Source organism: Euleptes europaea, chromosome 18 (assembly GCF_029931775.1).
Source record: "Euleptes europaea isolate rEulEur1 chromosome 18, rEulEur1.hap1, whole genome shotgun sequence".
NCBI classification, from domain to species: domain Eukaryota; kingdom Metazoa; phylum Chordata; class Lepidosauria; order Squamata; family Sphaerodactylidae; genus Euleptes; species Euleptes europaea.
This window is the reverse complement of record NC_079329.1, coordinates 27,984,517-28,012,496: the sequence shown is the minus strand read 5'-3', so window position 1 is coordinate 28,012,496 and position 27,980 is coordinate 27,984,517. Positions and strand designations below refer to the sequence as shown.

Genomic DNA, 27,980 nt, shown 5'->3' with positions numbered 1-27,980 from the left:
CAAGAAAAGCAAAATATGACCTGGGTAAAGAGAATGGTAGGGCTGTCCATTTCATTCTTTCATAAGATAAAAAACTGTGTCTTGGTCCAACTAACCCAGTGATCTTCAAGATAGTGCCCATGGAAACCATGACTCCTGCTGATGTGTTTCCCAACACCCACTTCCTGACCACGTCCATCCTGTTTCCTTATCCAGCGTGGTGTAGGAGAGCCAGCATGGTGTAGTGGTTAAGAGCGGTGGACTCTGATCTGGAGAACCAGGTTCGATTCCCCACTCCTCCCCATGAGCGGCGGAGGCTAATCTGGTGAACTGGATTTGTTACCCTTCTCCTCCACATGAAGCCAGTTGGGTGACCTTGGACTAGTCACAGCTCTGTTAGAGCTCTCTCAGCCCCACCTACCTCACAGGGTGTCTGTTGTAGGGAGGAGAAGGGAAGGTGATTGTAAGCTGGTTTGAGTCTCCCTTAAGTGATAGAGAAAGTCGGCATATAAAAACCAACGCTCCTTCTTCTTCTTCTAGCTGGGAATCACTAAAATACCTCATTCTGAGCCTGGACCCAGTGCAGATTGATAGAGCCAGCAAATGGGTTCAGAGGGCAGAGAATTTTCTACAAACCTGGGGTCCAGGCAGGCCGCAGCCACTACCTTAGTACTTGAACTGCGGACAGGGAAGCGGGATTCACTGCGAGGGGGGGCTGCCCTTGGGGGGGAATGGAATCCCACTCCCAAGTTTCCAGGGTCCTCTTCAGGCAGCTGGGAAAAGAAGGGGAGAGCAGCAGTCACATTTGTCAGGAAGGCAGCAATTCAGCAGGAGAAGGGGAACCAATGGCTCTCCCCGCCCCCCGTGAGTGGGAAGGAACAAAAAGGATGGGACCCCCCCCCACGTAAACAAATAAAAACATCACGCACACAAAACTCAACCAAGCAACTGATAGGAAAAGCTCTAAACTTTAGAGTCTAAAGCTACTATCTACTGCAGATGACGTATGTAGAAAGTATACAGAGAAAAGATACAAAACATACAGATCAGTTCATGGAATGGGGGTCAAAAGCTATTGCCCAGGACCTCCATGATCTGAGGAAGGATACCTGATTCGCTGCTGCTTGGAACGTACAAAAGAAGACTCCATACTTTTCTATCTGTCTGACTACTTCAGAAAACAAGAAGGGCCCATGGCCTGCTCCACCAAATCATGGGTGTATTATGTGTGTGAGTGGGCAATGGTGTAATACGCACTGGGAAACAGCTCTACAACTTTTTCCCAGGGCCAGGAACAGTATTCTGAAACACATGCACCAGTAATCAGGAAGACAGCTCCTCTGAGCATGTGCAGAGTGCTTCCCCCTTTCCCACAACTGTGCAGGCACAATCGCAGTCCATGCCTATTTGAAATCAGGGCACAGAGCGGTTCAGGTTTGCCAGGGGAGGGTGACTTCCCAGGGCAGCTGGGCCCTCCATAAATCTCCTCCGACTAGTTTTATATCCCGAAAAGATTTAGGTCAGCTGGAACCTCCAGTGACACTGGGAAACCCAGGAGGGGCTCCGCCCATGGCAGGAGAGCATCCAATTAAAATATGTCTTTTCCTCCATCGCAGCCTCCTGACCTGAATTATGTAGACGGGAGGGAATGCTAACCGCTGCAGGGGGGAGAGAGACAGAGAGCACATAGGCTGGCTTTGGATTTAAAGAGCCAGATGTTGGAAGGTCTCCCATCTGCGGCCCTGTATCGAATGTCTGTCAGCGAGCAATCAGAAAGTTTGCGGCGGGGGACAGGGAAGAATCCAGGACTGAGGAAAAGGCAGCAGAAGCCAAGCTCTGACCTACACAGAGGTACCAGAATGCTGATGCAGCAACACGGAACAAACTATGCAGGCCGCAGTTGGGGAAATCACATTTTTTTCCGAAAAAAGATTTGCTCCCCGCTCTATGAAAGAAACCCCCATGCAAGTAGAAAACAGCAGGCTCATGTTTTGGTCCCTGGTGTGCTAATTCTCTATTCCACGTACTTCCACATGGAGAGGATGTTTCGTTGTTGCTATGATTGCAATTGTGACAGAACTTCCACACATTCCTGCACACTTTCCTCCTCCCCTCCCGCCCCCGACTTCTCCACTCTACACGTCCTCCACAGTGACTCCTCACTGGCTCTACAAAGGTGAGGTGGTGACGGCTGCCACGGCAAATAGCCACGCACACCCTCTTTTGTTCTTCTCGTCACGCATTTGCTGTTGCACTATAATGCATATGCTATAGCACTATAATGCATTGCTATAGCACTGTAATGCATAATGCTGTATTACTGATACATATTTCTTTTAAACACCTTTACCAGCTCTCCAAAAGCACAGCAGGAAAACATGTTGTGAAAATGCAAAAGAGGTCATAGTGTGTCTGGGGCCCCAAATCACTGTGTCCCCCCATCAAGGAAGGAAGGAGGAAGAGCCAGCCACCTAAGCACCTTCTATCTAAGCTGCACAGACAGCTTTGGCGACTGGCTGGCTGGGTGCCTCCTCCTCATGCCATGCGGGTGGCTTCATGGGGGGCTCAGCACCTACTCTCTGCACTACGCAGGCAGCTTTGTGGGGAGGCTTGGCTGGCTGGATGCCGCCTCCCTGCGCCACATGGGCAGCTTTGGGGCACCATGGGTGCAGGGGCGGTGGAGGCTCCACCTGCATGAGGCCCAGGGAAACTGCCCTGGGTGCCCGCTGCCTAAGATCACCCCTGGAATCTGTGAGGGGATGACAGTGGGCAAAAGGGGCACGGTCCATTCTACCCTCTCATTCTAATGCAAGCCTCAGTTCAAAGACAAACGGGAACTGGATTGAAAGTGGCAAGAGAACTACCACTGTAAGGACCCCTCAAGTTTCCTTCCACAATCAGCAATGCAGGTCAAGGGTGGTAGAAGTACCACCTATGGATGCCAAACCCTTTGGTCCTGGCTGAAGGGACATCTTTTGCATTTACTGGCATTAATTTATAGATTTATAACAGTTCCCAGAGAGATGAGTTAATGCAAGGAGGGTCAGATTCTGCATTTTCTTCAAGGAGCACTACAAGTGCCAGAGGGGGATTTTTGCCACACAATCTGCCACGTCCTCGGGGCAAATGGGTACATTAAAAGGGGTACATTAAAACAGCCCCGGATGAAGCCAAGCATATCTGCTCAGATCCAGCCATAATGGCGAGTCTAACTGTGTGCTGTATTTATTTATTTATTACTTTAAATTTCTATCCTGGCCTCCCTGGCCGAAACTGAAGTTCTGAGCTACTCTCTTTATCTGAAAGGAAGACTAGCCCCCCCCCCCAGAAATGCCGTTAAAATGGGGGGGTCCATCTTCAATTTGCATACAATTTACAGATATGTACAGTAATAAGAGGCAGACAATGGCAAACCACCTCTGTACCCTGAATTGACACACACACGGTAATAAAAAACTTTTCATGTATAACTTTAAAAAAAGCTTTCTTACATTTAGAGGCATCTTCCATTTCTGTAAATAAAGAAATGAACTCCGTACATCCATTTCACTGGGTGATCCTGAATTTTAGTATTATGAGAGACTGAGGAAAAATAACCTCCCTACCCACTCCTTGCACGTGATTTTATAAATGACGATCGTGTTCTCCCTCCCTCCCTCATCAATATTTTTCCAAGCTAAAACTTTAAAAACTCTTCCTCTTAGGGAAGGTGCTGGAAACCTCTCAATCATTTCCGTTTCCCTTTCCTACACTTTCTCCAGCTCCGCGCTATCCTTTTTCTTTTGTTTTGGAGGTCTGAAAGCAATAAAGAAAGAGTAGAAGGAGACAGGCAGATCTGCCAAAAACAGGGCTGGAACCATTTCTCTCAGTCTTTTACCAGATCAGGTGGTTTCAAAAGCAAGGAACTAGTTTGGCTTTTTTAAAAAGGCTTTGTAATCACCTACGTATTTGCATACTGGCATAGAATGCCAACCCGGCTGCCTTAGCAACTGTGCACCCAACTCTCCTTTTCCCAGCCAATCAAAGCTCCGATTGGCACAGTTGGCACCGAGTTGCAAGCCAAGGGCTATGAGCTCGCCTCCTCCTCTTTTCAGCGCTGGGTACAAACGAGACCGCTCACTCCTGTCCATTTTTTAAGGCCGCAGAGATCTTGATGAATTTAGATGCGCCCAGATGCTGAAAGGAGAAAGCATCTTCTGTTTGCTTTCTGTAGGCGGATTTCTACATCTTCTCATGAGAAGTCTTCTCTCCCAAGCACCCCCAACACATCTTGAGAGCATGAAGCTCTGTAGAGCTGCAAGTTCTCGAGACGCCAGTTTTGCCACTGGTGGGGTGGCCTGCACAGTACATTTCCACATTCACAAGACTGCTTCGTCACCAGTGCCAAAAAAGGGTTAACTTAGCTCACAATTTAACACATACATTTTTTATTGTGGTGGTGGAAAGTGCCGTCAAGTCACAACTGACTTATGGCGACCCCGTAGGGTTTGCAAGGCAAGAGACATTTGTTCAGAGATGGTTTGCCACTGCCTGCCTCCACGTGGGCTGAGTTCTGAGAGAACTGTGACTAGCCCAAGGTAACCCAGCAGGCTTCATGTGGAGGAGTGGGGAACTGGACCCGGGTCTCCAGATCAGAGTCTGCTGCTCTTAACCACTACACCATGCTGGCTCTCACATTTTTATTGTACACCAACAAAATTCCAGGTTGCTGTTCCTGTTGCTATAAATCACTGATAAGCACAGTCAGGGAGAGCTGCCCTGAAGGAAGACAGCAGCAGCAGCAGCAGGAGGAGGAGGAGGAGGAGGGGGAGGAGGAGGAAGAAGAAGAAGGAGGAGAAGGAGGAGAAGGAGGAGGAGGAAGAAGGAGGAAAAAGAAGAAGAGTTGGTTTTTATAAGCCGACTTTCTTTACCTTTTAAGGAGAATCAAACTGGCTTAAAATCTCCTTCCCTTCCTCTCCTCACAATAGACACCTTGTGATGTAGGTGGGGCTGAGAGAGTTCTGAGAGAACTGTGACTGGCCCAAGATCACCCAGAAGGCTTCAAGTGGAGGATTGGGGAAACCAACCCGGTTCACCAGATTAGAGTCCACCGCTCATGTGGAGAAGTGGGGAATCAAACCCAGTTCTCCAGATCAGAGTCCACCGCTCTTAACCATTGCACCACGCTCTCACACTGGCTTGCCCACCCTCTACATAACATGACCCACTCCGGCTCAATGGACCACTGTCCTCTTGCACAGTTCATTTCAATCAGACCAGCACTAGAGGACTTGCTGATGGATTGTATGAATACTTGCTGTATGAATATTATATGGCTTATGGGTTGCTGTTTTCCTTGCCCGTTTCTACCTGAGGTACCAAATGACTTTGAGCTACCACTGTCCTTTTTTCTTCCCTGCCCCTCTTCGCAGGTCCCAAAATTTCATACTGGCTTATTGTGCGCGGGTGTTTGGGAAAACAGTGGGTTAATTGTCCACAAGCCAACCTAAGCAGCCAGGTTTTAAGTTTCCCGGAGACCTTGAGAATAATCTTCTTAGCATGTCAGCTCCAGACAGCTCCGTGAACCGGGCAACTCCACGGGTGATGAAAGAGAGAGTTTAATTGCTCTAGCATGCGCCAGGAGAATACTGGGGTAGGAAGGGGGGGGCGGGAGGGGAAAAGAGCTCTCCCCACGGCTCTGAAGAAGCAGCTACAATCTTTTCCAGCAAGATCCCCTCCAAAGAAGCCACACTAAAAACGGTTGTCCTACAACCTCTTGCAGGAAGTGAACAAAAATGGGAGGCCAATGGATTCAGGAAGGTTGTATTACCTGGAGACCAATACAGCCCAGCGTAGAACAAATTCCAGGAACTCTAACTAGAGAGCTTTATAATTTGAAATTTATTATACACCCTACACACATGCCTGGGCAGGTACATAGTTGTCTGTATATCTTGATATATTTGTAAATACTTGTGTGTGTTAAATAAAGGTAAAAGTAAAGGTCCCCTGTGCAAGCAGCGGGTCATTCCTGACCCATGGGGTGACGTGTTATATGGGTTTTATACCGCTGAGAAAGGCCTGTGGGCCGAAACGCATATAATGTGCAGTTTAAGACTATCATTGTGCCATGTTTTAGCATTGTAAATGTTTTTAATCCTGATTTAGTACCTTAAAATAAAAAATATATTTCTCGATTATATTATTTTATCTTTTCCACCCAACCTTGGGTACCCAGCTTCTAGTTTTTTAGGTTGGGTTTCTTTCCCCCTTTTTTTCCTGTTTTGTGAAGATTGTGTAGGGTTCCCAGGTCCCTCTTCGCCATTGGTGGGAAGTTTTTGGGGCGGAGCCGGAGGAGGGCGGCGTTTGGGGAGGGGCTTCAATGCCATAAAGTCCAATTGCCAAAGCGGCCATTTCCTCCAGGGGAACTGATCTCTATCGGCTGGAGATGAGTTGTAAAAGCAGTAGATCTCCAGGCATCACCTGGAGGTTGGCAACCCTAAGATTGTGGTACCCTAGGGCATTCTCAGACTGCCAGGATAAATATCCATGTTGGTGCCTGGGTCACCAAAGGAAGCAGTTGGGGTGGTGGTGGTCAGGCATGTGTACATGGAGAGCCCTTTGCATACTACCTGGAGGCCTTGACAGCTTAACAGACTGCCAAGTCCTCCCTCTCGGTGACAGAATCAATCAATCCTCCTTGGGAGAAAGTTCAGAGATCAGGTATAGTAGGAGGTGATCCCCGCTGTGAAACTGTTGCCACCCAAGCCCACCTTACGGGCCTTCATTTGTACAATGAACCGTTCAGTTGAAATCTGGCACGCGCACGAGCAGCGTGAGATAAGGAAGTTCATGCGGCTCGAAATGACTGGATATGGTGCACTTTAATGTTGGGATGGTTCGTTTCCCCCCAATAGATCCGTCAATAGGTGACCAAGGAGAAGTAGATTACTTCCACATGGAGGATTTGCTCTGCATCCCCCTCCCCAACCCTATAAAACAGCAGCAGTTCTTTTTAGGGTTTCTCTATAACGTCATCTTGTGGTCGAACGTTCACCTTGGGGGTTTCCCCCGGCTCCACCGTGATCTTTCCCAAACTTGCTTTGGTGCAGGCTTTCCTGAAAGATCATACCCATAGCAGTTTTGGGGAAACTGTGGTTGGGAAGCCACAGATTTTTCCTCTTCCCCGACACACATCCGGCCTCATTTTCTCTCTTGGCTCCGATCCCAAGGCCCCAGGTCCGTCTTTCCTGTGAGTGGTGAGACTACAGCTTCCTTCCCATGCCACAGTTTCAAAGAGTTAGACAGTCTACAGGATCCATGGGTGTCACAGTATTTATACGGACTTTACCAGTGAGCACACAGTTCTGATGCTGAGGTGGTTAGGAGCAGGAAACCCAGCACCCAATTCAAATTCTCCAGCCTGTGCTTCATACTTTTCCTTTCCTTACTTTTCCCTTAGAAGCTCTTTGATCCATTGATCTTGAGCAGCATAGTTTTACATCTATTGTTTGGGGGATATTAGGACTGATATAAATTTTGCCACTGCCAGTGCAGTCTTAGGATCCCTGTCACTTAATAAAAAAGGCATTATATCAGACACAGAGGTTTTAGATTTATCTATTAAAAGAGGAGAAATATATCGTGACTTAAGATCCTCATAGAAACAACATTCCAAGAGCACATGAGCTAGTGAACTGATGGAACCGGAAGAGCACGGACAAGTCCTTTTCGAATATGGTAGGTTCAAAAATCTACCCTGCAAAACCATAGAAGGGTTAGCGTTTAATCTAGCTAAAAAGAAGGTTGTAGAGAGACGAGGAATTGTCAAAAAATAGGTATAGGGGGACAAGCCACGTGGAGGTGGTATTCCAAAAAACTGAGATGAGCAAATGCGACGATCACGAAAAGATGTGCTAACATAATCTCTTTGATATGCTTTTTTATTATAGCGAAAGCTTCCGTTTACTTCATATTTCATACTTTTGGCTCTGTGGATCTCATGTGGACTTTAACAATTAGTGCCAAAAGACATCAATAAGCCAACTTATTTACTTTATTTATTTGTTTTGTTAGATTTGCACCCCACCCTCACTCCCCAGCCAAAGCCAGCCCCAGGGCGGCTAACAACATACAAACCATACAAGTTCTGCTAAATACAACAAAATAATCCTCAATAAAACCATAAACTAGCAAAAAACTTTTAAACCAAAAAATAACTAATAGATGGCACTCATGCCTTAAAACCACTACAACTCTCAAGCAGCCAGGGTCCCTAATTCCATCGATAATATGACTGCAGTAGAAAGGGGGGGGGGGAGGCCAGCACAAATATAAAACCGTAGCTGTTTTCAACCATAGGCCTGGTGGAACAACTGTTTTGCAGACCCTGCGGAAAGCTTTAAGATCCCGCAGGGCCCTGGTCTCATTGGAAAGGGAGTTCCACCAGGCCGGTGCCAGGGCCAAAAAAAACCCAGATACTCTTTGTGCCAGGGACCACCAGGAGTTTGGCATTTGCTGAACGATTGGCATTTGCTGAACTTAGCCCTAAGGCCCAGAATAGGTTCAAACGTGGAGTGAGCTGAGGTTTCTTGTTTTTGCCCATCCTTCTCATACCAGACCTCACTGATAACTCTACTCACACAAAAAACTCAAAGGTTAAGAACTCTAACTATGTGTGTGGTACTGTGTACATTGCAAACATTAAGAGCCTAAAAGCCATTGTTGGGGGGACTGCTTGCATGAATTTGCACAACATCTGTTTCAGGGTGTGGCTGAACGACTCCACCAAGCCATTTGTCTGGGGGTGGTTTCCTGAGACACACGACGGGAAGGTAACCGTTAAGGTTTCCTAGGCTTGGTTCAACATGACACTCAAAAACGGTGTACCTTGAGCAGTAAGAACATCTTCGGGAAATCCAACCAGAGAAAGTACAGTAAAAGAGCCAGTGGGGCGTTGTGGTTGAATTGTCAGACTAAGATCTGGGAGATCCAGGTTCAAATCCTCACTTCTCCATGGAAACCAGCTGTGTGACTTTGGGCCAGTCACACACTCTCAGGCTGACCTACCTCACAGGGTTGTAGTGAGAATAAAAGGGAGGAGAGGAGAAGGATGTAAGATGCATTGAGTCTCCACTGGAGAGAAACACAGGGAAGTAAATAAGTAAATAAAAGCTGTGCAAAACAACACCCTTGGGTAACCCGGGTTGACGATTAACCCAAACATGCCAGGTGACCAACCCAAGACCCACTGCCTGCTTCTCCACAGCCTGAAAACCAGTGGAGTAGGGCTCTCAGCCATCAGAACTGCCTGCTTAGCCGTGGCACAGAAGGTGCCCATACCCTGAATGCCCCACATCCTGCATAGCTCTCATCAGCTGTGGGGCAGGTGGGGATTTAAGAAGAAGACTTGGTTTTTATAATCCGCAAAACTAACACCTTTAGTACATAATAGATCAATTTCTGAAATTTTATGAAAAATTGAATCTATTATTTAATCATATAGCCAAAATTAATGACAGAAACGGAATGCAAAAATTTAAGTAACAAAGGTGTAATTAGATATGAAAATATGAGATTATAGAAAAGTGTGGATCAAAGAAGTTAAAAATTGAAATGTAGTTCAGTTCAGGAACCTTTACTGGCATAACAACATTTTGGCAGAATACAATAGAACACATCGAAAGCTATTGTAGGGCAGAACGAATTGCAATCATACCAACAAGACAGTTAGCCACGGTTTCTACAATATTAGGGTCCTGATTATTAAGAAGTGTGCGAACCATTAGATAATTAGGAAATCCCTCAATCTGAGTAAAGATAGAATTTTAAGCGTAACGTTTGATAAAAGGGGCGCCGGAAGAAAACATGTTGGATAGTTTCAACCTGTTCGTTTGAACAAGGGCAAAGTCTATTAGAGAGGGGAACACCAAGATAACGAACACTTAATAAAGCTGATGGCAGTACATTAAATCTGGCTGAGGAGAAAGCCCTGCGTAAAGCTGGGGTATACAACTAATGTAAATACAGGGCAATTTCACCAGACTTAGGAAAAACTCCACGATTAAGAGGTGAACAAGTCATCTCCAACATAATGTAGTAATGTGTATGTTTCTACGTTTTGTTTTGAAAAATAAAAAATATAGACAAAAAAATGAGGGAGGAAATGCAATGCTCAGCTCTGCCATTTTAAAGGCAGCCCGTAGCTCAACGCCCCTCATCCTAGTGGCAGCAGTGGGAACGTCCATTTGGCCCCCCACATCTGCAGCCCTTCTGCAGTTCCACCTTTGAGCCAGGTCAAAGGAGCTCCCCTCCCTTTGATCCAGTTTCAAGAGGAAAGCCCCAGGAAGGGTGGCGATTAAAAGGGAACCTCCATTTCCGGAGGCAGTCGCCCACTGGATCCCAGTGCTAGGAGGCGACACTAGGGAAGAAGAAGAAGAGTTGGTTTTGTATTTGCCAACTTTCTCTACCACTTAAGAAAGAATCAAATCGGCTTACAATCATCTTCCCTTCCCCTCCCCACAACAGACACCCTGTGAGGTAGGTGGAGCTGAGAGTGTGTGACTGGCCCAAGGTCACCCAGCTGGCTTCATGTGTAGGAGTGGGGAAACAAACCCAGTTCAACAAATTAGCCTCTGCCGCTCATGTGGAGGAGTGGGGAATCAAACCTGGTTCTGCAGATTAGAGTCCACATAAGAGAGAGGCCTGGGCCTCTATGCTCTGTTTGTTGGTCCTCCAGGGGAATTCGCTGGCTGCTGGGCGAAACAGGATGCCCGAGTAGGTGGACCACTGGTCCGATTAAGCAGGGACATTCCTATTTAATTTGGAGGCTCCTTGCATTCTGGGCAAGGGAAAATCCCCAAGAGGAAGCAACCTCCATAAAGCTCCATGTCCGACGATGCTTCCAAAACAACAGCAACGACAACAAACTGGTCATTTTAAAAAAATCAAAATGCTGTCATTTGTGTGGGCACACACCTGCCTCCCACACTAAACTGCACTTGCTTACTCCAAGTCTTCCGACTGCGGAAGAGTTGCGTTTGCTTCTCTTATCCAGAACGTGCTCATTCAGAAACCTTTCCCAGGCCCCAAGGAGAAATTTCACTAATTCCATGTAATCCTGACCTGTCTCTAACACGTACTCTCACAACTCTCTCCTGGGCCTCTCTCACATCTCCGCGGCCTCACCTTTGTCCTGACCTGCCGAGATCTCCCGCTGTTTCCAGTTCCCACTCTGGGCCTCTTAACAGGTTGTCTTGTGCTGCCGAGTAATTCTCTTAATGGCCAATTTTAACCCATTCCAAGCTTCTCAGAGCTATACCAGTGTGTGTGTGTGTGTAAAGTACCTTGGAAGAACCATGGTTGGCCCTATAATGTCTAAAAATGGACATCACAGCAGACTGTAAGATTGTTATTAGGGAAAACCAGAGGGAAAACGAGAGATGGAAGAATGATTCGTTCTCTCTCCAAATGCTAAAATTTGAGATCTTTCCCTGATAAACAGCAGGTTTAGAGAGAAAGTGCGCATATGATTCATTAGCACTGGACGCTAGAAGCCCTGCCATGGCTCACAACTCCTTCAAAATGGATGTATTTTGAGGAAACCATGCAGCACAAAGAAGTCAAACGTCAATCTTGCCCAAACACACGGCCCTGATCCAAGCTCTGTGTGAGCCTCAAATAAAATTTAACCCATGGAAAGCTTAAGAAAACAGTTCTCACTTGAAGCACCTTGAGTGAGGCTTTGCTACCTGTACTGTACACATGTCTCATCTGGTCAAACAGGTTTTATAGGGCTTTTAAAAAAAATAAAAACCTACAAAGCCTGTTTGCCTACAGCGAAAGCTGCGCATCCCAAGCAAAATCTAAAAACAAAAGTCACGTTTTGTTTCTTTTGCTGTTAAGTCGCAGCTGACTTATTGCGGTCCTGTAGGGTTTTCAAGGCAAGAGATGTTCAGAGGGGGTTGCTGCTGCCTGCCGTTGTGTGGCAACCTTGGTATTCCTTGGTCGCCTGTCCAAATACTGACTAGGGCCGGTCCTGCTTAGCTTCTGAGATGTGAAGAGATTGGGCTATCCCGGGCCTACAGAAAAAGGGACGTAGGTGAACATCCCAAGCAAAATCTACAAACAGAAGTCACATAATATTTTGTTGTTAGGGCCAACCCAAATGACACAGAACATTGTGAGAGCTTTTGAGGGTTCCAGACCCTCAACATCAGGATGTTTTTTAAGGGTTTTTCCCCCCCTCAGACTATGATCAAGACCTGGTCATGGCCCGAACCATCTCCCCCCGCCATTACTCTAAAACATCCAGCCTGATGAAGAAATCTGGAGAACAAAAGCCTTTACAATGTTTTCGTTGGCCCTAACAAAAGGCATGACGTGGCCTTGGCATCTGAATTTTGCTTTGGAAATACACACGGTTACCTGCAGCCTCTTCACATCCCTCTTTCAAAGCCCCATCAACGTCTGGGTAAAAAGGCTATTGTCTAGGGCTAGAACTAAATGTTCAACAGCCAGCCCGTGCCTGTGAATCTGGCTGTACTCCCATCCTGCAAAATGGGTTGGGGCGGAAGGAAAGAGACAGCGCTCCGCCTGCCTTTCTTTTTTTTCTCCCGTAATCTTCCTTCCCGCCCGTTTTTCCCCCAGCTGCGGTTCTGGGTGCATGCTTGCCATATGGGGGGCGGGAGGGAAAAGTTGCAAAGGGGCTTCAACACTCCCATCCCAGCACGCTTCTCCTACAACTCTTAGAAGCACAGCTGAGATTCTCCAAAGTGTGCTGGCCACCAAATGTGCAGCTTTGGTATATCACCAGGGTTCATCACTTAAACTTTTGCACATGTTCACAGACCTATGATCGCTGATCGCTAGGGACCAACAACAGGACACAGATATTCCCACGCCCTGCGGACAGAATTCCTCACAAAGGCATCTCTTGTACTGTTATCAGTATACAAGCAACTAAGAGTCCTACAGCATTTTGAAAAGTAACACATTTACAGTGGCCTACGCATTTGTGGGCCAAAGCTTACAGAATGTACAGGGAGAGCTGGATTTCTTCTACACTGGTATTTTGGTTTGGCTTGGGTCTCAAACTCTGGTGTGTCCTTATTTCTGTATTTTTCCCCAAAGAGCTTCCACATGGCATTGTGATGAATTTGGGCAACTTGTCTGCTTTGCTACCATCTTTCCTAAACCTATTTTGGCGTTTTTTGTTTTGCTTTTGGTGAAAGGCTGTGGTCAAACCAGGATAGATGCCACGCAGATGGGGAAGTGCAGATTTTCCCAGCGTGGTGTAGGGGTTAAGAGCAGTGGACTCTGATCTGGAGAACCAGGTTCGATTCCCCACTCCTCCACATGAGCGGCGGAGGCTTATCTGGTGAACTGGATTTGTTTTCCCACTCCTACGCATGAGGCCAGCTGGGTGACCTTGGGCTAGTCACAGATCTCTTAGAGCTCTCTCAGCCCCACCTACCTCAAAGGATGTCTGTTGTGGGGAGAGGAAAATCGGCATATAAAAACCTCCTCTTCTTCCCCACACAAGCACCATTTTTTCCTCCTCTTCTTCTTCACCATACCTTCACCATTTTCTTTATTGCAGGCTACAGTCAATTTCCCATTAATAGGGGAAAAGACCCCTATGGTGGCACAGATAGGGGGGCCGGCAATCACCTGGGACTGATGCAGGGAACATGCAGGGAAACCCACCATGCAGGTACTCCATTGCTACTGCGACGCCTCTGCATTCTCAGCAGTGACGGGAGCCATACAGACAACCTTCAGTGTGCAAAAGCAACCTTGGGAGTTTCTACATTTCAACAAGAAACAAAAGTTGCCAAGGGGACTCCGCTGCGAAGCTGAAATTCTTGTGCGAGCTTGATATGATCCCGCTCAATAAGGGCTGGGAGCGGCCAGCGGAGAACAGAAACTAATTGCCCCTCTTTAGGTCTTGCCGGAGCTATTAAACTTCCTTAGCCTATTCATTGCCAGTTCGGAGTGGGTGTAACCTACCCAGGACTGGATCTTTTACTCTTTTCTGACAGGATCTCATTTGTACTTGACAGAAGAACCTCCTATATTGCTTTGGCCTTTTGGCCTTTCTTTGTTAAAAACATACACACCCTCCTCCCTCTCCCTTTCCACTCTGCATGTGTGTGTGTGTGTGTGTGTGTGTATGCAAGTGTATATATACATATACACTTATATATATATATATATATATACACATGGGTTATAGATCAAATCAAGCCTGAACTGATCCTAGAAGCTAAAATGACTAAACTGAGGCTGTCGTATTTTGGTCACATCATGAGAAGGCAAGAGTCACTAGAAAAGACAGTAAGGCTAGGAAAAGTGGAGGGCAGCAGGAAAAGAAGAAGACCCAACAAGAGATGGATTGACTCAATAAAGGAAGCCACGGTCCTCAATTTGCAAGATCTGAGCAAGGCTGTCAAAGATAGGACATTTTGGAGGACTTTCATTCATAGGGTCACCATGAGTCGGAAGCGACTTGACAGCACTTACACACACACACACACGTTTGTTTATTTGTTACTGCCAATGGCCAGCACACACACACACACACACATTAAACTACCCATGGAACTTATTACTTCATGCCATAATGAATGCATCCCAAAACACTTCGCTGTTTTTGCTGCAACAAGCGCAATTTATCAGTAGACAGGATGTTGCCAACATAGTTATTGGATTCAACCCACCAGCATGCCCATTTTTATATTCTGATATAACCTTCAGGTCACATAGTGCAAATATAGGGTAGGATCTAGTCAGCTTCTCTCTCCCCACCCCCAGTGCTTCCCAATTGCCCTCCAAACCACGGCCCCCATCCTGCATGACTTTTGCTGTACCCTTTGACGGTGGCCAAAAGGGACCTTGCCTTCCTTTTTCACTGGCTGGATCCAACCCACATTGCGCACGTATGCATGTAATTGTCATACACCCTCGAAAGCAGGCTGTTCTTCACTTTGTGGTTAGGTTAACGTTCCACAAATACCTCTCGTTGGCAACAAAGTGTTAAGCAGAGTCTATGTTTTCAGAACAGAAAGGGGCGAAGGAGCAGTGACACAGGTTCTAACCACTGACACATACTCCCCTGTGAGGTCAAACCCTGGCTAATTCCTCTGTAACCCCTCTGGGCCCAATGTGGACAACAAATGGGGGCTGGGGTTTTTGTCAGGCATGTGTGTGTAAAGTGCTGTCAAGTTGCAGCCGACTTATGGCAACCCTGTAGGGTTTCCGAGGCAAGAGATATTCAGTGGTGGTTTGCCATTGCCTCCCTCTGCATAACAACCCTTGAAATTCCTTGGTGGCCTCACATCCAAATACTTACCAGGGCCAACCCTGCTTAGCTTCTGAGACCTGACGAGATCAGGCTAGATTAGGTTTTTAGGGAGAGGCTAGATGGCCATCTGTCAGCAATGCTGATTCAATGATTTTAAGCAGATCATGAAGGGGAGGGCATCTTGGCCATCTTCTGGGCATGGAGTAGGGGGCCATTGGGGGTGTGGGGAGGGAGGTACTTGTGAAATTCCTGCATTGTGCCGGGGTTGGACTAGATGACCCTGGTGGTCCCTTCCAATTCTATGATTCTAACCTAGCCTATCTGGGTCAGGGCTACTGGGGCTCAAAGCTGTATTTGGTCAGGGTTCAGAATCCTTTGCAGAGGCAGAAGAGGAGGGCTGTCACAAAAGGTGTGGGGGGCGTGGCCCCTCCTGTAATTCAAGCACTACAAGATGGGACATCCCCGGTGGCCAGAGGGTGGCCAGATTGTCTCAAATGTGTACTTCGTAGTTCCTAACTGCTGGCCTGGGATGTTTGCACATTACAAAAACCTGCAGTCTGTCCCCACCAATTGGACCTCACCTCAAAACCACCTTGTAAATTCTGCTAACGAGCCTCCACAAATGAATGAAAGGGGAAAGGCCTCTCCCCAAATTATCCATGATTTATGTTTATCCCAAATGTCAAGATGCTTCCCAGCCCTTAAACTAATTCGTGATAATCAAGGGGCTGCCAGCTTGTGAAAGACCCAGATAACAACTGGTTGAAATTGTACCCTGCCCCTCCACCTTAACGTCCCCTTGTTCAGGGCGAGTACACAACTTTTTAAACTGAACCAAGGCTGTTACCGCACTAGGTATACCCAGCGATGTATCAAGAGTTTGGAAATGTTATAAAAAACATCGCTTTAAAAGGGTTTTTGGATGGGGGTTACCGCACTTGTATTCCCAGTGATGTATTAAGAGTTTGAAAATGTTATAAAAAATACTGTTCACACTTTGTTTGGCCCCTTTAGCTGTGAAGACGTCTTCCAACCATTTATAAGCCGTGGTATCCAAAAACCCTTTTAAAGTGTTTTATAACATTTTCAAACTCTTAATACATCGCTGGGAATACCTAGTGCGGTAACCCCCGATGCCACGGCTAAAAAATGGTTGGAAGACGTCTTCACAGCTAAAGGGGCCAAACAAAGTGCGAACAGTATTTTTTATAACAGTTTCAAACTCTTAATACATTGGTGATAATACATAGAAAGTGTGAACAGTATTTTTTATAACATTTTCAAACTCTTAATACATCGCTCGAAATACCTAGTGCGGCAACAGCCCAAGTTAAACAGAAGCAACTTCAAGATGTGTGTGTGGGGGGGGAGAAATAAAAGAGGCAATTAGGCCTCTTCTGGACAAAGCCTCAGGGAACAGAGTGACGCTAAACCAACCTGGAACTCTCTAAATTCATATTAAGAAGGGGCTAAATCCAATTAAAATAATCCGGTTTAATTAAAGTGGATACGATTGCTGAACAGATGGCCGTTTCCCCCCCAGTAATTGTGCAAACATGATAACCAAGAGAGTCGCTGAGAAGGCAGGTAAATCATGAGCTCAACCCCCTAGATCATATTTACAGTTTTGTAGTTGTCGTTTGTACACTGCCAGCACCTATGGAGATAGAAACCAACGAGAACCAGTATTCAGACTCCTGCTAGAGACTTCTCCTGCTTACGGCCTCTTTCGACGCAAGTGAACTAAAATCCATACCTGTTGCAATCCCATCTCATGTAACACATAAATAGGGTTGCCACTTGAAGAGCTCCAAAATGAGGAACACTTTGGAAGACTATAAGTAAAATGACATTTTGTGTGTCAGAATATCGGGTTGGATTCAGCTAGCTCTCTTTACTCAATTTTGGCCAGTGGCCTTCCTGATTATACTCCCGTCCCACGTAGCTTTTGTCCATGCAGGTGCCACGATCCCCAACACACTGGTTCTGGGTGGTTCCTTCTTGATCAAATGAACACATGAAGCTGCCCTATACTGAATCAGACCCTTAGTCCATCAAAGTCAGTATTGTCTACTCAGACCAACAGCAGCTCTCCAGGTTCTCAGGCAGGGGTCTTTCACATCACCTACCTGCCTAGTCCCTTTAACTGGAGATGCCAGGGACTGAACCTGGGACCTTCTGCATGCCAAGCAGATGCTCTACCAATAAGCCTTGGCCCCTCCTTCCTTTTTCACCAACAGAAAAAGCTGGTTGGATCCAACCCAGTAACAAGACTTCATTAGAGTACCATCATGTGTGTGTGTAAAGTGCCGCCAAGTCGCAGCCGACTTATGGCGACCTCTTTTTGGGGTTTTCATGGCAAGAGACTATCAGAGGTGGTTTGCCAGTGCCTTCCCCTGCACAGCAACTCTGGTATTCCTTGATGGTCACCCATCCAAATACTAACCAGGGCTGACCCTGCTTAGCTTCTGAGATCTGACGAGATCAGGCTAGCCTGGGCCATCCAGGTCAGGGCAGCAACCCTATACCATGTCCATATTCTGTCCTTCACCCAATATTGGCGTTACCTCCCTTTCCTGTTCCTATTATTTTGGTACCATCATAGTTGCAATGTATTAGTGTTGCTTTGTGTTGTGTTGGTGGTGGGAACACCACACAAACGGCACGTTGCACAACCAAGAAGTTTGGACAAACAGGCAACAAGGAGGACACACATATATTGCTACGGTTGCTATGCTCGGATTCATTACATGGTCTCCACTTCAGCATACTAGAAGCAATCCTAAATCAGTCAACTCAAACCTAATTTATTCCATGGGGCTTACTCCCAGGAAAGCGTTCTTGGGATCGCAGCAGGGGAGCCTCCCAGGGTCGCCAACTCTGAGTTGGGAAACTGATGGAGATTTTGGGAGTGGAGCCTGAGGAAGGCAGGCTTTGGGGGAGGGGAGGGACCTCAGCAGCGTACAAGGTCATAGAGTCCACCCTCCAAAGCAGCCATTTTCTGCAAGGGAACTGATCTCTACTGTCTGGATAGCAGTTGTAATTCTGGGAGATCTCCAGGCCCCATCTGGAGGGTTGTAAGAAAAGCAAGAACAGCACAGATGACTAACTGGATATATAATAAATACCAAAAGGCAATGAATCACAAAAGGTAATGAAACACAAATGTACAATGCACAATAACAAAAGGCATGATAACAGAACACAAAGTCCCGAAAATGAGTCCACACTCCTGATGAAACGCTCAAGGCGAGGTAAGTGTTGTTCCGCTCCGGGTGTAGAGCATCTACCTGAGCTGTGGATCAGAGTGGAGTCGAAGACGCCCAACAGCGACTGGAACGGAGATTGTGATCAAACAGAAGCATCCCTGAGATGGGAACCCGGTATGAATCCCATTTCGCTATCGCTTTGACTATCAAGAATTAGTCACAATGGATGAATATCACGTTGCTCAGTGTATATACACGTAGTATTCAAACGGAAGGCTATTAGCCTGTCAATGTGATATTCATCCATTGTGGAGGGAGGTTTTGGGGGCGGAGCCTGAGGAGGGCAGGGTTTGGGGAAGGACTTCAATGCCATAGAGTCCAATTGCCAAAGCAGCCATCTTCTCCAGGGGAACTGATCTCTATCGGCTGGAGATCAGTTGTAATAGCAGGAGATCTCCAGCTAGTACCTGGAGGTCGGCAACCCGACAGTCAGCCAACCCCACCTTCCCTACTGTTGGTCACAGCAGCCCAGTCTAATGTGCTGAGCCAACAAAAAAAAAAAAAAAAAACCCCATGTGCGGTATGATCCAAAGGCCTCTCGCTGAAACAAATTGCTGAAAATACTGAAAGAACAAGCCAACACACTGAAGGAAGGGTTTTCCTGCAGAAATCTGCTGCCTGAGGCTTGGAAAACAGAACTGGAAACGGATTCCCTCCTACGGGGCTCTTTGCGCTTCATTACTTCACCTAATGGGCCAGCCCTGATGTAGAGGAGTAACCTTAGATTTGGCCCCAGGAAGTGGAGCCTGCGCCTCTCCTTGGGTTACAAATGCATTGCCGAAAGAGAGAGAGAGAGGGCTTGAAAGCAGAGCTCGGCTATTTATGCTATTCATGCTACAGGAGGCCTGAACTGAAGCATGCGCTGCAAAAACAAGCCAGGACCTGCTTCTTAAAGCACTGGAGGGTTTAGCCGCAAGATTATGTACTGGGCAGACAGCTGCAATATGAAATTCCCAGGGCTCAGAGTCTGCCGGTGGTGGGGAATAGGGAGGGGTAGGGGAATGTGAGCAATTAGGCTCTGGAACAAATTTGGGGTAGGTAGGGGAAAGACCCGCTTCCCTTTCTCTCTCTCTCTCTCAAACTCTTGACTGTTCTCTTTTATTCTGCTCTCCAAAGCAATCTGCCTGCAAAATCCTCATTCTGTACTCCACTAACCCAATTTGTATGTTGAGAAAAACTGAACGCTGCAGCTGAGAAGCTGGGCATTTCTTTATTTTGTATAACACATTTGTGTGTCTAGTAGCTACGGAGATCCACCCACAGTACTGAAACAGAGAACCTCTGGAGAAGAGCATGGACTTGCTTCTCACATTGTACCACAGCTTTTCAAGTTATTACCTTACAGTCATGAGGGCTAGAAACCTGATTTACAAAGAACAAACAAAAACACAATAGTAAGGAATCCTCCATTTTTCAGGAGAGGGAAGTCCACATCAGATACCAAATATCACAATCCTTGTGCAAAGCATGAAGAAGTGTTGTTTTTTCTATGCCGACTTTCTCTACCACTGAAGGAAGAATCAAACTGGCTTACAATCACCTTCCCTTCCCCTCCCCACAATAGGCACCCTGTGAGGTAGGTGGGGCTGAGAGAGTGTGGCTAGCCCAAGGTCACCCAGTTGGCTTCAAGTGTAGGAGTGGGGAAACAAATCCAGTTCACCAGATTAGCCTCCGCCGCTCATGTGGAGGAGTGGGGAATCAAACCTGGTTCTCCAGATCAGAGTCCACTGCTCCAAACTACGGCTCTTAACCACTACACCGTGCTGGCTCTACACCAAGCATGCAATATGAATCACGATGACTAACACAGTAAAAGACATGGTGCAAACATACGCTTGAACCCTTTCGTGTGCAACATTTCATTTATTACCTTTTCGGTGGTAACGGGTGCGGAAGACAGCGTCAGACTGGTGGGTGATTCCGAACGCTTCTTGTGCTTCTGTTTGGGTCTTTCCTTGTCCTTCCGGCTCTATAAAAGAAAAATGAAAAGTACAGACAAGGTTTTCCCGTTTTTAGAAGCAGGTGAAAAAAGGAAGCTGGGCAGGAATGGCACCAGCAAAGGACTCATTCCAGGCCGCCATGAATCTGGTTCCTTCTCTCAGCCTTCCCACCCAGTGCATCTGCCTGGAATTATCCCTCCTCCAGCTGCAGGAACCATCTGGTACGCAGAACCCTGGCAGGAGATCCTCCCCAATCCATATCACTTTCAGATAAGATAAAGCCAGATGCAACTTAAAGAAACAGAAATCTGGAAGCCAAGGCCATTCAACTACCCGCTTCTTTGGGCAATTCCTTCCCCTCCTGGGTCAACTTCATCTCCTGGACTCTACTAAAAATCACTACATTCCAAGACACATCTTTTCAGAGTTCTGGACAGCCAAAGACTGCACAGTGGATACAGATTTCCAGAGATGTTTACTTCGCATGATGGGGAAAGCTACTATATGGCCAAACCCGATTCACATATCTTCCAAGCATTACCCTTTGAAGCCACAAGGACTAGAAACTTGGGGATGCTTTTGCTTCTTGGAACGACTTCTGATTTTCAATATGCCAATACCTATGCCTGATTATCAAAAGTCCGTGATTCAGCAGTGTCCTTAACACGCAAAAGCCCTATTGAAAACGCAACTAGAGTTTCTTGCCAGCCATCTGTGAGAAAAGGCTGCTTCTCCCTAAAATTTCAAAGTTGCAGAAAGCACAGAAGAATAAGAGTTGGTTTTTGTATGCTGACTTTCTCTACCACTTCAGGCAAAATCAAACCGGCTTGCAATCACCTTCCCCTCACCACAACAGACACCCTGTGATGTAGATGAGGCTGAGAGAACTCTAACAGAGCTGTAACTTGCCCAAGGTCACCCAGCTGGCTCTGGAATTGGTTCATATGCATCATTTTCATAATTTCAGTTCTGGTGTCGCTCCCTTGCAACCTGTTCGGAATAATTTTCTCCCCGCGTTTGCAGCCTTCAGTCCCAACAAATCTCTCTTCTGACTCATCACAGATGACCATGATTTAATGAAGAATATTTTCTGTTGAGAAGCCAATCAAATTTCCTTATTTGATTCTTCATTCAGGTTCTTATACCTCCTAATGGGGGCAGGCATTAGGTCTGCTTTTTAACCATTATTTAGCGCCAAGAGCACGCCAGGCTTTGCACCGAAGTTACATGGTCCCTTTTCACAGCCTACATTACACTGACGTAAGGCAACTTACTTTTGGATATTCTCCTTCCTACCCCCAATATTATACAGCTTCTACTACAACCATACACTCATTGGATCGCAGAATGTAAGGAATGTAAAAGGAAAATAAAAGAGAAGTCCAGCGGCAATTTAAAGGCTTACAAAATTCATTCCAACATTTACAACATTTACAAATCAGTTGCTGATTTAAGAGTAGCAGTTCTCTTACAAACGGATTTCAAAGGGAGATTAGAGAGACTGCTGAAGTAACAACCAATAATGAAGCTCAAGACAATGTATTCTCCTGGAATAAATAGAGATCTGGGATTCCTATCTCATAACCAATGCCAATTTCTCCATGCCTACTACCCCTCTGCTTATCACACCTAATCCAATCACGCCTGCTAATGTCATTTACTTGCTTTTGACATTTACATTGCCATTGTGTGTCTAATTCATTCTTCTTTACTTAAGGATAGATGGAATCACATTCTAGCTGTATCTGAAGAAGTGAGCTGTGGCTCAGGAAAGCTCATACATACCCTGCCAGAAATTTTGTTAGCCTTTAAGGTGCTACTGGACTCTTGCTCTTTTCTACTGTTATTGACAGACTACGGTAACCCAGCTACCCATTGTGGTCAACATTTATTCCAGCATAAGATTTTGTGGGTCAGAGTTCACTTTATCATACAGGAGTGTACATCCATTAGCACAATACATTGTACCTAAAGGGGATGTGCCCTGACCTGGATAGCCTGAGCCTGATCTCATCAGACTCAGAAGTTAAGCAGGGTCAGCCCAGGTCAGTATTTGGATGGGAGACCTCCAAGGAAGTCCAGGGCTGCGATGCGGAGGAAGGCAATGGCAAACCACCTCTGTTAGTCCCTTGCCATGAAAACCCCACAGGATCACCACAAGTCAGCTGTGACTTGATGATGGGGGGAGCGGATGTACACTCCCATTCATTTGATGAGGGGAGCTGTGACTCACAAAAGCTTATGCCAGAATAAATTTTGTTAGCCTGTAAAGTGCCACTGGACTTCTGTATTATTTTGCCACAACAGACTAAAATGGTTACCCATCTAAGATGTATCAGTGTTACGGCTACCACCATTACATGAAAGCCACATTAATCAGCAATATGAAAAAGACATCTGTTTAAAAATGTAGTCCTTAAAGCTGGGATTGTGTATATGCCGCAGTTCTAGAGAAACCGGAAATAAAAAAGTACAGAATGGGGTAGTGGAAGTACAGAATCCAATATTCTAGGAAACCCAACTTTATTTTTAAGCAAGCTTCTAGTCCTTAAGATGGCAGATAAGCAAAAAAAATCATGTAGGCAACCCTTGCCAAAATCTTAGCAGCCAGAATCTGACGAAATAAGCTTCCCAGTTGTTGTGGGTGGGGCATGAGGGTCCTTGCCCTTCCCATAACTAGCTGAAGCCGAATGAATTCTGTAAAATAGCAAAAGCTACAGAATACATTTCTCAAGGTAAGAGAATTCACTCAGGTCCCATGATTTCTACTGACTGCAGAAGCTAGTTTTTGTTGGCAAGGAATTTGGACAGCTCAGCCTACATTTTTAGTGCAGACCCCCACACAGCCCTGCCTGGGCCCCTAGAAACAGACTTGGAAAATGCTCGATAAAAGTCACTGAAAGCCAGAAAGGGGCCTTTGCAGGATTCCTATAGGCAGGGATGCTGCAGATTTCTTTGCCCCTCCTCACAATCAGCAAAATTATTTAGGCAAATCAAAGCAACATGTCCAAAAATGATGACTATGCATGATTGGCATGGATCACAGCAGGTAACTTCCCTAGTCACAGAAACCTGAATTTTGTTTTGTTTTAGAAAACGCTTTTCAGTAAATACGTGCAGGGAAGATTAGTTCACGTAAACAAAGAAATGCACATCAATGCAAAGCAAGTACGTAAAAACGATGCGTCAGGCCTGAATGCCTGAACTCTTCCTAGAAGCCAAAATAAACTGAGGTTTTTGTACTTTGGTCACATTATGAGGAGACAAGAATCACTGGAAAAGACAATCATGCTAGGAAAAGTTGAAGGCAGCAGGAAAAGAGGAAGACCTAATCAAGGAAGACACGGCCCTCAGTTTGCAAGCCTGGAGCAAGGCTGTTAACAACAGGATGTTTTGAAGGTCATTCATTCATAGGTCGCCATAAGTCGGAAGCCACTTGACAGCACTTCACACACACACACACACACACACACAATGCGTAAGGGAAAAATTGAAAAGAAAAGAGACCTTTTAAAATGACAACCGTAAAAACAACAAGCTAACAATCCAGGTAGTTCTGACATTTACCGGTAACTGACTTTTAGAATATTAATATACATCATAACCTTTACCTCTGTTTAGCTTACTAGCTTATGCATCCCATATTAACATAATTTTTTCTGGACGGCTAGCTGTGTTAGCCACAGCCCAAACCACAAAATGCGAATCTATTTATCGTGGCAGAAGATATTGCGGAGAACAGAGGTCGCTTCGTCAGATGCAGGAAATGCCAGTAGTTGGTGGAAATCGATTTCCTAACTTTCCCTAGTTTTTTTTTTAATGGGGGGGGGAGATATTTCCAGTTACAGAAAGCTTACTCTTATGAACAGACGTGGTTGAGAACAGATGCTTGGCTATGAGAGTTGCCAACTTTCAGGTGGGGCCTAGAGAGCTCCCAGAATTACAACTGATCTCCAGACGACAGAGATCAGTTTCCCTGGAGTAAATTGTAGCTTCGGAGGGTGCATTCTATAGTATTATACCCTTATGAGGTCCCTCCCTTGCCCAAACCCCACCCTCCCCAGGCTTGACCCCCAAATCTCCAGGAATTTCCCAACCCAGATCTGGCAACCCTACAGGTTTCCCATCTGTTGCTATATCATGTCTACAGAAACACAGAGCGATTTTGTGATTGTGGATCAGGGCGTTTGGTCACTGTTTGGCATTTTTTTGTTGATTGTAAAAAGCATGATCTCACCAGAGATAAATGGGTCACAGTATACGTTCAGAGGTGGGGACCTGCCCTAAAGCAAGAGACAGTTGCAAAGCTACTGGCTGTTACTGATCTAAATATAACCCTCGCAGTGGCAAAAATTTTATCTATGTTTTTTAATTATATTTCCTTTCAACTGTACTGCTCAGTTATTGTGTTTCTGTATGTTTGGCTATTTCTGTATTATTGAATTTATTGAACTTGTTTTGCTCACGACCTGTGGTCTGGCAGTGTAAAGAACAGAATAAAAGGGTGTGGGGAAATGGTAGTGGATCTCATTGAGGGAACAAGCTGTGGGGTAGTGTGGCATCGTGATGGGGGTGGGAGGGGGAATTCAGATTCAGGTTTATTGATACAGCATAAGCCAGTAAAACACACGTATCGTTTATACAAAAGAATTATAGCAATTCAACCAAACACACTCCTAATTAAAATTTCCATATAATTTATGATAGACTAAAACAGACCAAATTATTATTTAACCTAATTGCAATTGCCCAACATTATGCGTGGAACTTTATATGCAATTGCACAAAATTTGGCTACTTGTTTTTTTTTGGGGGGGGGGAATTCTTAAAAAGGCAGTTCTCGCAAAAGCGCACCAGAGGCGCGGCACTGCCCTTCCTGCTTCACTCTGCCAGTCTTAATTGTTGCCCGCACTCAAATAGCTGGCCCCACACACAGCACGCAAAATGGACATTTCATCATTACCGTTTTTACACAAGACACCCGTGCTGGAATTTCTTCATTGGTGGTGAGTAGACAGTCCTCTGTGGTGTGTATACCACTCTGCGGTGTGTATCCTCTGTGGTTGTGTATACACAGTGTGGTGTTAGAAAAGGGCAAGAGTCCAGCAGCACCTTAAAGACTAACAAGAATATTTTCTGGTAGGGTATGAGCTTTCGTGAGCCACAGCTCACTTCTTCAGATACAGCTAGAATGTGAATCCATCTGTCTTTAAGTAGAGGAGAGTGAATTCAGTCAAGCATTAGTATGTAAATGTTAACAGTATGTAAATGTGAATAGCAGGCGTGATGGGATTAGGTGTGGTATGCAGAAGAGTCTGTGATGTCCAGGGGAGAGATGGGTGTGGAGAAATCAGCATTGGTCATGAGCCATGAATGCAAGGTCTTTATTCAGCCCAGGTAAATGCATTGACTTTAGTTTGAATATCAAGTGTAATTCAGCAGTTTCTCTTTCCAATCTCCCTTTGAAATTCCTTTGTGTGGTGTGTATACACTCACAGTGGTGAGGAGACAGTCCTCTGTGTGTGTATGTGTGTGTGTACACACACACACAGAGGGCTGTCTGTCCACCACCAATGAAGAAATTCCAGCACTGGTATATATGTGTGTGTGTATGTAAGCATGTGTCTGTCTGTCTATCTGGATGCCAATTCAATCACACTGAAATGCAGTCAGCTGCTCTGGTATGGCAGCTGACCCCCCCCCCATTCCCTTATGGCCCTTCAATGCCCCCCTTCCCCCCAAGCTCCCCCTCCCCTGAAATTAACCAGAAATATTATTTGCAAGCCCTTCCTGCTTTCTGCAGAAGCCTGATTTCCTGGAAGACTTCGGAGCCACCCTGTCATTAGCAGCTTTAAAGTCCCCTTGGGGGAGGGGAGGGGTGGGCGACCCCCTGATCGGTTCCCACTCCCTGCCCTCCAAATCCAAGCCCCCCCCCCCTCCTACCTTTCCGCCTCTCTCCGGGCGCGCCGGGGTTTGCAAACGGCAGGGGGGCGGCCCGAGTTCATCGGATGGCCCCAAAGTTCAGCAGCAGGAGGGAAGTCTCGTCCCCACCCCGGGCGGGGACTGCGGGGCGGGCGGGGGGCGGCATCGCCGCAGGGACAGCCCGAGGAGGAGGGGGAGAGAGGAGGGGAGGAGAGAGGAGAGGAGGGGAGGGCTCGGCTTGCCAGCCAGCCAGCCAGCCAGCCAGGGGGAGGCGGCGCCCCGGCCGCGTGAAACCGGATCCCTCCAGATGCCGGAGAGAGCCTCGCCCTCCCTCGCGGTCTCCGGGCACGGCAGGAGCGGCCGAGCTCGGCGGGGGCCGGGGTGTCCGGGGTGGGCAGGCCGTGCGGGAGGAGGGAGGCAGGCAGGCAGGCAGGCCGGGGCCTTTGGGCAGCCGGGTCTCCTCTCCGGCCCCGAGCCCGGGACCCCTCCGAGCGCTTTGGGCAGCGCGCGCCCCGCTGACGCTTGGGGCAGGGGCCCGGGACACGCGCGAAGCCTCCCCGCCTCTCTCCGGGGCGACTCTGAGCTTGTGCAAAAGATCTCTGCCTCCCTCCAGAGTGTCTCTGAGCGTGTGCACAAGCTGGCTGCCTCTCTCTGGAGCGTCTCTGACCTTGTGCAAAAGATCTCTGCCTCTCTCCAGAGTGTCTCTGAGCATGTGCAAAAGATCTCTGCCTCTCTCCATTGTCTCTAGGCATGTGCAAAGTCTCTCCACCTCTCTCCAGAGTGTCTGAGCATGCACAAAAGCTCTCTACTTCTCTTTGGAGCGTCTCTGAGCATGTGCAAAAAGCTCTCTCTTTCTCTCCGGAGTGTCTCTGAGCATCTGCAAAAGCTCGCTGCCTCTCTTCAGAGCGTCTCTGAGCATGTGCAAAAGCTCTCTGCCTCTCTCCGGGGTGCCTCTGAGCGTGTGAAAAGCTCGCTGCCTCTCTTTTGAGCATCTCTGAGCACGTGCAAAATCTCGCTACCTCTCTTCAGAGCGTCTCTGAGCATGTGCAAAAACTCTCTGCCTCTATCCGGGGTGTCTCTGAGCGTGTGCACAAGCTGGCTGCCTCTCTCTGGAGCGTCTCTGACCTTGTGCAAAAGATCTCTGCCTCTCTCCAGAGTGTCTCTGAGCATGTGCAAAAGATCTCGGCCTCTCTCCATTGTCTCTAGGCATGTGCAAAGTCTCTCCACCTCTCTCCAGAGTGTCTGAGCATGCACAAAAGCTCTCTACTTCTCTTTGGAGCATCTCTGAGCATATGCAAAAGCTCGCTGCCTCTCTTCAGAGGGTCTCTGAGCATGTGCAAAAGCTCTCTGCCTCTCTCCGGGGTGCCTCTGAGTGTGTGCAAAAGCTCGCTGCCTCTCTTTGGAGCATCTCTGAGCATGTGCAAAATCTTACTACCTCTCTTCAGAGCGTCTCTAAGCATTGCAAAAGCTCGTTGCCTCTCTTCGGAGCTTCTCTGAGCATGGGCAAAGTCTCTGCCTCTCTCCAGAGCGTCTCTGAGCATGTGCAAAAGCTCTGCCTCTCTTCGGAGCATCTCTGAGCATGTGCAA

The 27,980-nt window shown here is 46.8% G+C and overlaps 1 protein-coding gene across 1 annotated transcript in view; it reads right to left on the bottom strand.

Moving 5' to 3' along the window:
* MLLT6 (MLLT6, PHD finger containing) overlaps positions 1 to 27,980 on the bottom strand; it is a 110,533-nt gene that overhangs the window by 41,491 nt on the left and 41,062 nt on the right. The window contains exon 8 of the mRNA XM_056863308.1: positions 20,402 to 20,500. Coding sequence (XP_056719286.1) covers positions 20,402 to 20,500 — 99 coding nt within the window. The remainder of the gene's footprint in view (positions 1 to 20,401; positions 20,501 to 27,980) is intronic.